This window comes from Homalodisca vitripennis, chromosome 2 (genome assembly GCF_021130785.1).
Source record: "Homalodisca vitripennis isolate AUS2020 chromosome 2, UT_GWSS_2.1, whole genome shotgun sequence".
NCBI lineage: Eukaryota > Metazoa > Arthropoda > Insecta > Hemiptera > Cicadellidae > Homalodisca > Homalodisca vitripennis.
The window spans coordinates 203991685-204005140 of NC_060208.1; the positions used below are offsets into that span (position 1 = coordinate 203991685).

At 35.0% G+C, this 13456-nt stretch overlaps 1 protein-coding gene across 3 annotated transcripts in view; it reads right to left on the minus strand.

Annotated features, from left to right (window-relative positions):
* LOC124355293 (neuroblastoma-amplified sequence-like) overlaps positions 1 to 13456 on the minus strand; it is a 73553-nt gene that overhangs the window by 50623 nt on the left and 9474 nt on the right. For all 3 annotated transcript variants that reach the window (XM_046806365.1, XM_046806364.1, XM_046806366.1), the window contains exons 7-13: positions 11748 to 11903; positions 9792 to 9889; positions 7534 to 7663; positions 5889 to 6056; positions 4635 to 4826; positions 3578 to 3703; positions 2056 to 2206 (exon numbers count right to left, since the gene is read on the minus strand). In XM_046806365.1, the coding sequence (XP_046662321.1) occupies positions 2056 to 2206; positions 3578 to 3703; positions 4635 to 4826; positions 5889 to 6056; positions 7534 to 7663; positions 9792 to 9889; positions 11748 to 11903 (1021 nt within the window). The remainder of the gene's footprint in view (positions 1 to 2055; positions 2207 to 3577; positions 3704 to 4634; positions 4827 to 5888; positions 6057 to 7533; positions 7664 to 9791; positions 9890 to 11747; positions 11904 to 13456) is intronic.

The following is a 13456-nucleotide window of genomic DNA, read 5'->3' on the forward strand; positions in this document are numbered from 1 at the left end:
CCAATGCAGAATTTTTACAACGATTTTGCAGGAAGTGTTTTGTCATCACCCTCTGCAAGTGGAAGTGATCTTTTTGATTTTATCGTAACTCTTTTAATGGGTAAACTACTAACCCTTAGTTATTCCTATAACATTTGATTTTTATTAATTTGTACTTGTGTGTTTTTTAAAATGTTTTGATTTAATATAAGAGTTTTTTAATAGATAAACAAATAAGATAATTTGATTTTCTGTAATTATTACTCACCTCAAAGTCACTGATAGACGTTCTTCTGGTGGTATAGACAATCTCCATTTTGTGTTTTTATATGTAATTGATGGACCCAATTATTCTCAAAAGTTCATCAAAACTATTTTTCGTCATTCGGTAATACTGAAAGAATTTTATAGGATGTTCACTCAAATCTTCAAATAACTTGTGAAACTGCCCTTTTAGTAATCGCTGACTTGTTATTGGGTGAACCCAGTAATTATGTTTTCGCCGTTTACGTCTAGCACGAAGTAAAAAGCGCGATCACAACACTTGCTTCGATGGTCATCCATGATCAAAATCTACAACGATTCTGTCGCAAGTGGATGCACCTCAATTAAGTTTTGCGACTGCGACAAAACAATCGCGCGACAACAAATCGCAAGTGGAGGGGGCCGGGCCTAATGGCGCAAACTAGAGGTCTCTAATGTTACTATCAAATTTGGTGGCCAATTAAAGTTTGAATTGTTTATAAAAGTCCCACAGTTTAAATTACATTTAAAGTTATTGTATATTTTATCTCATTTGCTAGGGGTTCTAATTTAAAAATTTTGACTTAAAAATTTTTCATATGTCAAAAAACTCCTCAGTTGGTCATATAAACAATCCCTAAAGTAAATAACTAACTCCATCTCTATTCATAAACAAGTTAATAGGAGGGAAGGGACTTTTAAGACACCCGGTACCTATTTTCTTCTTGAGAGGAAGGAATTTTTAAGAACATTAAAATGTACGCGAATGTTGAGTTCAGCTCCATTTCAACTTCCGTTTAGTGCAGCATCTGAAATCTGACAGTATCACAGATTTCACTCCTGGAACCTGGAGTTGACGTCTGTTTAAAGAGATTGAAAAAATAAGTCAGCAACAAAAATCCTTAAAACGCTTTAAGCTCTTCATTTTATTGACATTAGAGACACCTAGACTGAAAATCAAGTGCAGGGAAGGGTTGATTCACTGCGAATGTTGAGTTCAGCTCCATTTCAACTTCCGCTTAGTGCAGCATCTGAACTAAGCATTCACATTGAATCAAACCTTCCTACCACAGCTATGTTATGTAGAACAAACTTGGGTTGCTCCACCATGTATTGGTAATGTGTCTAAAACATCGTAGTGCACTCTATTGTGCACCTAGCAAGACAATGAGAACACATCTTCATCTAGTTTACATCATAGTCTAGGTGTCTCCGATGCTGAAATGATGCAGAGTTTGTTCTGAGCTTCTTCATCACTAACTATCTTTTGGAGCTCTTCAGACGGATGTCGACTCCAGATTCCAGGAGTCAAGTCTGACAGTGTCAGATTTCCAACGCTGCACTACGTGGAAGATGAAATGGATCTGAACTCAACATTCAAATTGAATCAACCCTTTCCACCATATTTACGTTATTCAAACGTATATTACATACACAAGTAATTTAAGTCTAAGTTTTATTATTTTGACATTATTTATCAATACGATACAATCAATACAATATTCACACATAAAACAAATATAGATCTTTTAATTGATTAATTGATATAAACAGCAAACTTTATTTCACTAATACAGTATTTATGTGGAAACGTCCCAACCTTTAACTACATCTTTCATTTGGAACGAATTTTATCCCAAATAAGTATTCATGGGGAAGGAGTATTTTGATGTCCTTAACTCCATCATCAAAGCACCTGGATACATAGAATTTTTTTATGGAGGTAGAGTTAAACAACAGAGAGATCTTTTACAATACAAAAGTAAAAATATATTGCTCATGATATAAAGGTTGTTATTTGTGACTGCGGCGTACTGTTCTTGATTCGGTTACCTTCATTGCTTTCATCTGATGCTAAATCTGCCAACGCCTGAATAGAAGTGATCTTGAGACCGAACTCAATCAGTCTCCTAGCAGCTGCAAGGGTATCAGGGACTCTCTCGTGGCACTCTTCAAACACCCACCTCTTCTTGCTGATTTCACTCTGAAATATAGAAACCGTTAGGTGAAATCAGACCAAAATCAATTTCAAGCAATTATTGACTGTAACAACCTGTTCTTTTATAGTAAAAAAACTTAAAAACAAATTAAGTTCTTTATATTGAGAGATAAGTAGACTATAGTCCTTATGGTCCCAGCAGGGATAACTTCTGGCTGGTTTATACCTTCCAGTTAAACCTACACTGGGCACAGCAAAAACCAATGTGTCACAAATCTGGGCAACCTTATGGATGTCCAGGAGCAGCATATCACTAACTGCAAATGTCGAGATTCTGGGATGCAAGGGCAATTCGATAGGTCTAGTCTAACTATGGAAAATGACTGTTGGAGTTGGTAGGGTTTGTTCCCTAACCTCAGAGGTTCCTGCTAGCCTCAACAAGGGTGTGCCGCCCCCTGCCTACTTTGACTGGAGAGGCTGGTTCAGAGCCGGCCTCCCCTTCTTCCGGGGAGACATGACTTTGAGATTAGTGCCCTAATTTTTACTCATGGATCTCGGGCTCCTACCACCTAACCTTACCCATCCTGCATATCCTGTCACTCCGGAAGCGGCGCAAAGTTTCTTATAGGACTAAGTGCAATTTATAAGCTTCTTGTCCCAAGAGAGCAAAAAAAAATGGTCCTTAATTTCAATTGAACAGTTTAAACATGTAAACTGGTTCCCAATTATTTAGGATCTTGCACCAATTATTACTGCATACTTAAGTTAAACTAATGACATCAATGCCAGCACCAGTTACTGTTCCAATTTCAGCTTGAAGTTATTCAATCAGTATTATGATACAGCTTGATTAAAGCTCCAGTTATAGTTTATTTAAGTTGTTATGTATAACAATTAATAATTGACAAATTTTTTATAGATTCGATGCTACGTGTAATGAAATCATATGATAGCCTCATTACTGGCAGGTTCAAGAGGTCGCTCAAACGTTTGCACCAACCATTGCCCTCAGAACAGATTTTTGGGTTACGAATACTTTTTCAAAATCAGGAGATGAATCCCATAGTTCTCCCAATAATCTCAAGACAATATGGCAATGTGAAAACGTATTGGTTCAGTAGGAGATTGGCACTTGTGTGTGAAGGTGGAAAACAGAAACAAAGACAATAAAAAAAATTGCTGTTTTATAAGTAGCTACTTTTCTTAAAGGAACTCTACTACTACTACTCTATGGAATACTATGGTGAGTGTAACTATGGAACTGGATGTATATTCACCAGATAATCACGGATAGTGTCCTCAGATACTGGACTATTTCGCCACTGACTCTGACGAACTCGGTCTGTGTCGAGGTTGTACATTCAATCTATGGAACACTTATGGTGAGTGTAACTATGGAACTGGATGTATATTCACCAGATAATCACGGATAGTGTCCTCAGATACTGGACTATTTCGCCACTGACTCTGACGAACTCGGTCTGTGTCGAGGTTGTACATATGAGCTAGTTGTAACGCCTCATCAAACTCCCCAGCATCTATCTGCAACACAAATATAAAAAAATTGTATAAAATTTAAGAACCATTTCAAAATGGTGGCTTACTTGTCATACATTAACTGAAATAAAAATATTCTTAACCAAATGAATCTAAATCTAAATAAAAGTTTTTGGCCTTCCCAAATTTTAAATAAATGTTTTTGCAGAAGCCATTCTTTAAACTTTATTTCGAGTTCAAAGATTGACTAATAGCCAGAAAATACATAATTTTGTGTCATTTTAATAGTTACTTAAAAAGATCAAAATATAAAAATTGTGATAACTGTAGCTGTAAGACAAAACTTTGCAGCCTCCTCTAACAGCCATAGAAGTCGCATTCAACCAAGTGTAGTGTAACAGACTTCATTGAGATTGCATGCTAAATTTCAAGTATAAAGCTCATTTTATTCTTGAGATTTCTGGCAGACAGACACACAATGAGACATAACAGAAATTTTTATATCCACCCGGCAGACACATGAGAAATTATGTTGGCTTAGAGCGATAGGCTTCAATGACACTTAGCAAGATCCCATGGATGGAAATGCACCATTATCGAACTCTATGTATCTTATAGAAATGAAGCTTCATGGGAAATTTCAAGTCTATAAGACATAATGAGTGGACAGACAGACAAAAATGAAAACTTTCTACCCCCTCAAGTAATAGGCTTTGCTAACGCTCAGCCAAACATAAACAACACCAAAAACCGCACAGTACATAGTAATGTTGGGCTGTAATCTGCTTATTGCAATCTCCCTAATGACGAACCAGTAGATTTTTGTAGTTTATCTAATTATAGCCCCCAGAACTTAAAAACATTTAAAATCCACTTGATAATGGCAGTTTCCTCTAACAAAGAATCACTGTGAACGCATCTAATGTATTTATTTGTTTCTGTAAATGTTGTTTACCCAATATCATCTGACTCTCACCTTCCGAGAAAACAGTTCATCCGGAGTTGTGCTCTTGATGCCGAGCAGCCTGAACGTGCGCCGCTGCACCTTCGCCTTCTTCCGTTTGGGCTGGAACCTCTCCATGTCTGTGATGAGGTACACCGTTGTCTGCACCAGAGCCGAGCTCTTGTGTACCAGAGATTCCTCCTCCTCACTGCTGCTGTTATCATCCTGGGGACAATTCATAATTCATTTTCAAATTCAATTCAATTTCTGAGTGGATCACAATTTGACCGCGTACAATCAGAGAATCTTGGATGATCATTGCTGTTCAATAGATCTTCGACAAACTAAAAATAGCTCAATATTAGGGTCGGTATTGTTATGAAATGTAGGATACCACAAAGTTTTCATGTGCCTTTATGTGACAGCAGGAGAGCATTGAATTGGAGATCAGCACTCCAAGATTGATTTTGAATTATCAAGATGGTTTACAGCAAATGGTTTAAAATTGAATTCTACTAAAACTCAATTAGTTAGTTTTCAAACTGTTCAAAGTCAGAACCATCTTGAATTTAACATCAAGTTAGAGTCAAAGCATTGAAGTTTTGAAATCAGCAAGTTTTTTAGGAATCTACATAGACTCAAATCTAAAATGGACTGAATATTTTCAAATTTTGGGAAGAAAGCGTAATAATAGCAGAAAGTTGACCAACGGTCATGTATCAGTTCACAAGCGTCTGTGCCGTCGGTCATCAGTTGGAGGGTTAATATTTGACTCACCTTCATTTATAGAAGGAATTTGTTGAAAATCAGTTGATGAAGGCAGCAGGCTGGTAATTAATAGACTACGGGTATATTATTGGAACCAGATATAATGTTACTATCTTTGAATACCTTAAATTAAGTATTATGGCACCCCTTTATAAGAACATGTTTAAGGCTAAGAGTGTCATAACTCATAATTAATAAACACAAGTTAATAAACGGACTTTAATCGTTAAGAAAGATAAAGTTTACTTTGGTTCGTCAAATTTAATATTATTGATGCAATTATAAAGTATTATTTGAGTCTACGATAAGATTTTATAAGGAGTACTATAGCTCGGCCAGGTGGATAAGGCATTCCTATTTAAAATAAATGTAATGCTATTGAGCTCTCATGTTTGTATACTAGGTAACATCGGAATGGTGGCTGAATTCTCTTTGAAAAACTTGTTATAACAGTCCTACTCTACCATTGGCTATTCCTCAACAGACTCAATATAAGCACATTGTAGTAACATTTCTCACCTGACTGTTGTCTATTTCACACTCCAGCACGAGGATGCCCTTCTGTGTGCTGACCGGTGACAGTCGTGGCTCACCATGTACGAACTCAGGGGTCTCCCCTAACATGTTGCGCAGTTCGCTCAGCTCGCACACACTTACAGCACCATTCCTCCGGGCAATGATCACCTTCTGCAACACAAAATTAGGTTCTTGCTATTGAAACCGTAGGGACTTCGTTATATAAGGAAAGGAAATATTTAACTCACAGTAATTATTGTATTACAAACATGTTTCTAGTTTGGTGCATGCAATGTAGTTAATAGTATAAATTTAGCACAAAATGAAATAATCACAGTAATCAAACATACTGTAGTTGATGAGTTACGAGCCAGCTTGTAGCAAAAATACTTTAAGAGCTTTACACCAGGGAGGAATGTTATACTTCAAACATTTATGCCCTTGTTTTTTTGTTGTTGTAGAATAATGGAAGGTACATTATTTTACAGAAATAGTTATTATGTATCAAAACGATTTTGAGCTTTTTTTGGAAAGTGTATAGTAATGTTTTTAATATTCAAACAATTAAGTACAAAAATGTTTTGTGATTTTCTATTTGCATAAGCAATAAAAAATGTTTTAAAACCGAAGAATTTCAAACGAAAAATTCATAAAAATATACAACAGTCAAATACAAAATAATCGAGTTGTAAATATGAGGGCTCTGTGATGTAGTAGTAGCGCACTCACCCAGCAAGTGAGAGATCTGGGTTTGAGTCCTGGTGGAGCAGGTACTTTTTGTAACTTAATCTGCATTGAAATTAAATCAGGCTATTGCTGTTTATATAAAATTTAATGATGTTAGATTTTGTTTGACGGGTATTTGATGAAATAAAAAATGTCTTTATTGAACATAAAGAAAGACATATTCAATTGGCGAGGTTAGGACTATTAAGTCCTCTCTTATAACTAACCATAAATTTATAAACGATACTATTAGTGTAAAACAAGAGCCACAGTACAGTCTACATTACTGTTTTACATTAAAAATGATAATCTATATTGATATCTATATTTGATCTACCGATTGATAGATTGATTATTTGAACGCATATGTGATAAAAACGGTAAAATACAATAGAATTTAATCGCAAAAAGTAAGAACTCTGAGGTGTAATGGTAGCACACTCACCCAGCAAGTGAGAGATCTGGATTTGAGTCCCGACAGAGCAAGTACTTTTTGTAATTCAATCTATAGTGAAATTTGATATATTCTATGATTTTCTTGTTGTCATTATGGTTACAATCTACAACAAGAATGTACTATACAGTTACCATTTTTTTTACCTCAACTCTTTCATCATCACTACACAATCCTGTAATCCCCTCCCAATACTTTCTACACTCTTTGTCTTCTGCCTTTAATCTTCCACTTTGCATTCTTACTTTGTTCTTTGTAAAGGACAAAACCATTTCATCTTGTTCCATTACATCTTACCTTATTCATATCTTGAATAAGGCTACCAGGGCAGCCATCTTGAATTTTATAGTTGATCCCAACTAGGATAAATATAAAATATGAAATATATTTTACACATATTCTACAATAGTACATAACTTTTATTAACAAAAACATAAAGCATGCCTATTAGATACAAATGTTGCCTACTTCCTCTGCCCACCAACTGATGTCAACTGGATAGAAATCTTCCAGCTGACTCGCTCGAGACTTCTTCTTCACGTTATCTGGTTGAACATCAAAATTGGGCTGATCCCTCAAGTTCCACAGACCATGCAACCTGTCATACAGAGCAGCACTGTTTTAAAAACCTGTTTTTATTTTATGCAACTATAACAAGAACTAATATTTTTTTACCTTTTCAATTGAATAAAAATTATAATTGATTGAAAAACTATTTGACACCTAAAGGGACTGGTTTGCTGTATCCTCAATAGAGCGGTGGAGAGGGATCCAACCGGTCGGCCTCGGTAGAGGGATCCCCCACCACTCAGACGCACACAGTCACCTGGGGGGGGCATGTGTTGAGACAGGAGGTGAATTTTTGTGACGTGTGATTTTTTATGGTTTATTCACGCCAGCTTGGAGTGGATCATCGAGCAATGCTACACTGTGAAGTTTTGCTTTAAACTCAGAAAAATTTGAGTCTGAGATCCCGTGTCCAAAAAAAGTTTGGTTGTCAAAATCAAAACAATGCTGACTGTTTTTTTCAACCAACGTGACATTGTTCATAAGGAGTTCGTGCCTACTGGAACGACTGTAAATGCTGTATTTTACATGCAGTACTGACATGCCCGCAATATCTCGTAATGCACGTACGACTAGCCATTGTGAACGACTGAAAATTTAACCATGGCAATGTGCCGCGCCACAATGCAATTAATTGTTGTGTGGAGCTGCTGGCAAAATTCGGCGTGGCAACTTTGCCTCACCCCCCTACAGCCCAGACCTGGCTTCACCAAACTTTTTCTTGTTTCTGTGAATGAAAAGGGAGCTAAAGACATAGAGGCTGTTCAAGAGGTGACGACAAAGATTCTCAACAGTATTCGGGAAACAGACTTCCAACGGGCTTTGACAACTGGCAGACGCACCGAACTCACATTATTGCAGGAAGAATATATTTTGAAGATTATTAAGTAATTTTAATGATACCTGCAATAAATTTTGATTTTTGAGCCAGTCTCGATACTTATTGAACAGACCCTGATACTTAATCTACATTGCTATACATGTAAAATAATACAAAGAGGTAAGTGCTGAAATTTCAAAAGGAAATACTATTGTAATACATCTTTAACAGTTTTAACATCAAATTTACATTAGATTGTTGTTACTGTGACTAATTAAGAAATTAAAATATGTTGGCTATAAATAAAGTTCTTCTAATAATTATTGTTATATTTTCTTAAAGAGTGTTCTCATTATATAATAGAATTATTCTTTAGGTTTTTTCTAAACCAGAAATCTGAATCATGACAACAGACTGGCAAATATAATTAATTTAATAAAAACAACATTAACTGACTGAAGAATTGGTTGAGTTTTTCTATAAATTTACTTTTTCATTCAAATGTTTTCAAGTGAGTAAAACCAATAGACAATACAACAAAATCAACTGACTGAAATGGCTCAACCGTTTTCTCTCATTTGAACACTCGATCCAATGAAAAATTCAACTCATAGAAAAAGCTTAAAAACTTTAATAGATCTTTCTCAAAAATTGAATGAACCAATTGCTACCAATTAGTTATTATGCTACAAACAAATATGCACATTCTTGGGAGGTTGGGGTGTTTTAGATGGTTTACAAACAGTTTTGAACAGTATTGGTAATAACCTAAGTTCTGGCAGACTAACTACAGGACAAAACAGATGCTAAAATAGGAAAAGTGTAAAATTATTTAGGAATAAGACCATTTGATTACTAGAGTCTGCATTAAAAAGTGCAAACCGCCTAAAAAGCGGAAAAAACAGCTAATTTGTGAATAATAGTTCAAAGATTCTCCACCTGGACAATGCTTTCGTTCATATTACTGTATCTACAAAGAAAGTTAGGTCAAACAGACATTCTTGTCTTCGACCACACACTCCAATAGTCTGATAAACTCCCGGTGACTTCTTTTAAATTTAAATTCATCAGCTGTGAAGGGACAAGTATTTGAGCATTGATAATACAATGACAGAGTTTTCGTTAATACTTGTCGAACATAACAGTACAGTTGAGATTTACTTGAAGCTGAGTAGGAGTTAAGTATGATCAGATTTTGAAGGGGGTAACATAAAAATTGTAGATAGTAATAATTCAAATGTGCTTATTACAAGTCTATTTAAAATCTAACCACTCTTTAAAAGGACTTGTGCTGAAGAAAAAATAAATGTAAATTACTAAGGACCGAAGTAGTATCTACCTCAGTGACGGCATTAACCAAATGGAAACAGTGCCACACGTATGCAGACATGCTAGGTGCTGACCATTTGGAGACAACACCATCTTGAAAACAACACTCTGAAACAACACAAGAAGGTAAGTGGGAAATAGAACTACTAAATAGTAATGTGAAAAGAACCGTTTTAACAGTGTAATGTTTAATTGTAATTGGATCTAAAACTACTTAATATTGTTATTTAAATAGAATTTATAATTTTCTGTATTTTCAAAATGTTAGAGGTTGCACCCTCTTAATCCTTTTAGCTTATCTGTAATTCAAATTTAATAAATTTTCTATCCTTTTTAGTTTTACTCCACTCTTCACACTGATAACAGAACAAAATTAGGGGTCTTATCACACAGAATGGGGGAAAAGAGCAAATGGACAGTAATGATGGAAGTAAGGTCAGTCATTTTGTGGCAGAGGCTGAACATTTTATAACTGAAACAGAAACCTTGACCATCACATTCAGCAGATAAACAGAGTTCCTTTTCTATCAAAATTTTCGTGAAAAACTCACATCTACGCACAGACCAACTGCCACATCAACATTTCCTTAACCCTTCCCACACCGTAGACAGATATATTAGAATGGTAGACTTCGACCAAAATGCCAAATACAGTTATATCCTATATTATAGATCATGCCTCTTGGAGAGTTTTTATTTTACAAAAGGCCTTCGAAATGCCAAGTGAACGCTTCTGCTTATTGCGGTTGCCAAAGAAGGATTTATAAACTACCTTCACTCTGCGGCAGGGGAAGTGGAGCGCCCTTTGTCTAACTCTGAACACCTGCTTGTCAGTTTTACGTCTTTCTACAGAGCCATAACCAAACATATCCATGACATGTATCACTGCTTTCTTGGTTGTCACGAATGTGTATCTACTATGTATCTTGTTGAATGCTCTAGCAGAGCTGGCAAGGAATAACAAAGTAACACTCGGTTGGGTACCAGGTCATGAAGGTATTCATGGGAATGAAAAAGCGGACATCCTCGCCAAAAAGGGAGCAGAATCCACATTGGTGGGGCCTGAGCCAGGTTGTGGGATAGCCTTCTCCAACATTAAAGCTCTGGTCAAAGATTGGGAAAAGAGGACAAGACACAAGAATTGGAGTAGAGCCTCAGGTTTAAGACTATCCAAATTGTTTATCTCTCCTTACGCTAAAGGGTGGACAGCTCTCCTAGACCAGAATAAGGAGGATATAAGACTGATATTAGGAATGTTGATAGGACATGGTCCTCTGAGGAAGTACCTTATGAAGGTAGGCCTTAGTCAGAGTAGCGAATGTAGACTATGTGGAGAGGAGGAGGAGTCAGCAGATCACATTTGGTTGGATTGTCCTGCCATCGTAGAGACTCGGAAAAGATACTTGGGAGCATATCTCCTCAGCCCCAAGGACATTAGAGAACAGGAGCCCTTAAATCTGATTGGTTTTTGCAAAAGCCTCGAACTTTGAAGGCACAAATTAAAGTAAGGGAGGCGCAAAGGTCCTTTTTAGGACTAAGCGCGGGGACAAACTGTCCTCTTCCCTCAGGAAGGAAAAAAAATGTATTTCGTTATTATTCATCATCATGTGGTAGTGTTCTGATTAGAAAATATGCTAATAATTAGTAGTGTATAAAACTTTTCAGTTTATATACATTTTATAATGAAATTTAAATTTATTTTAAAGAAACAGTTTTGTAAGTAGTTCTTTTTTTATCAATAAATACGCTAATTTTAAGAAAAATGTCTTTTCTTTTATCTTTTATAATGTAGTATAATAAAAATTACCTTTGAATTTAAAGAAATACAATTTTTTTACTTGTTTTGGCGTTATAGGAAGGTTAATGGATTTATTAGTGGCGTGTAAAGGGTTAATTTATCATAAGGTGCAAAATAATTGTTTCTATACTATTCTAATTAAGAAAATTTCTTTTATGAAAACCTTACAAAAGTAGTAGAAGAATAGAACGATGAGACCCAGGAGACGATCCCTCTACGAGCTTCCACTTTTGCAATGTCCTCAGCTGAAGGTACGGCTAGCCGATAGAACGGTTGGTCGTTGAGCAGCCGCCAAGCACTGATTCCCCAGCCCAGCGACTCTCTCTACATCACAAATACAGTCACAACAAACACTGAACGCAATACGAGGAATTTAAAAAAGTAAATAAATTAGAATAAATTACCTACAATTCTTACAGTTAACTTTAGTAGTAATTACGCTGTAAAAGTAATAAATATTTAAAAGGAATAAAAACTCCTAATTTAATAAAAAATTATGGCTTTATTTTAATACCCAAGAAGTAAATTACTTTATCACAGGCATAAAAAAGAAACATATAATTTTGTTACTCTTACTTTCATTCAATCAGATATAAGTACATTGCCTCATGTGTATAAATAATAATCAGGATATATTAATTAATATAATTTTAATTCATTCATAAATAAGCTAAATATTATTTTTCTAACTTAAGGTAGTAACCGAGTTTTGTTAAAGTTTTTAATTATTATTATTTTTTATTATATTATATTTGTATTTTTTCTCGTGCTGTAATAGAAAACAGTTAATTTTTACTAAGCCTAATATTGATTTTGTAATTGAGTCTCTTCGTGTACGTACTAATACACACACATATATATATATATATATATATTATATTGTTAATTATTATTATTAACTTGTATTGTCAATATAGCTGTTTAGGGATAATATTCCTGTACCTATTATACAAAATAAATAAATAAATATTAGTCACAATAGCAACTGTATAAATTGAAATACTTAACAAGTTGAGAAAAATGTTATATTTCTTTCCTACACTTACATTTTCTGTGGAAATTCCAACACAAGCGTAATTGTCATAAATCATAAGTTTCTCACCTGGTACACTGATTCCTCTTAATCCAAGGAAGGACTCTATTGATTTTGGAGTCAGTAAAAGGGCAGTCTGTCTGTCTGTGCGATTACTAATTCCGTACTGTCAGGTCCCACAATACTCTATAGTATTGGTTAATTGATTAAATGGTTTAAAAGTATAAGAGGACATCTGTTATTGTTAAGTGTAACAAACATGACTAAGAAGTGATGTTTCAAGAAATTATCAAGGGCTATCACACACTCAGACAGACAGTCCATGGATTGCCCCTGCAGAGGATTGCCCTTTTTTTAAGAGTTATCACACAGAAAGACAGACAATCAATTATACGATTTGATTCTATGATGCTGTGAACCAGCAGTAGTGAAATGGAGTTTACTCCATCAGATAAATATTTAGTATGTAAAAATAAATATTAAATATCAAACACTCTTAAGGTTTATTTTTTATTTTAGAATTATGGGGGATGTTTTATTTTAAAGATATAAGTAATATGCATCCAAACAATTTTTTAGTTTTCATCATTAAGAGATATTTTATTAGTATTTAAATTATTGAGTTTAAATTGTTTCTAAATAATCAACAAAAATATTGAAGAAATTGTACAGCTATCACTGGTAAATAAATACAAACTTTCCAATATTAATTTTCTTCATTAAGCTAGGCTTTTCGGGATCAATGATTCCATCATCAGGCACTTCAAAAGGTGAAGTGGCACTTTATCACACATTTTTGAAGTGCCTGATGATGGAATCATTGATCCCAAAAGGTATAGCAATA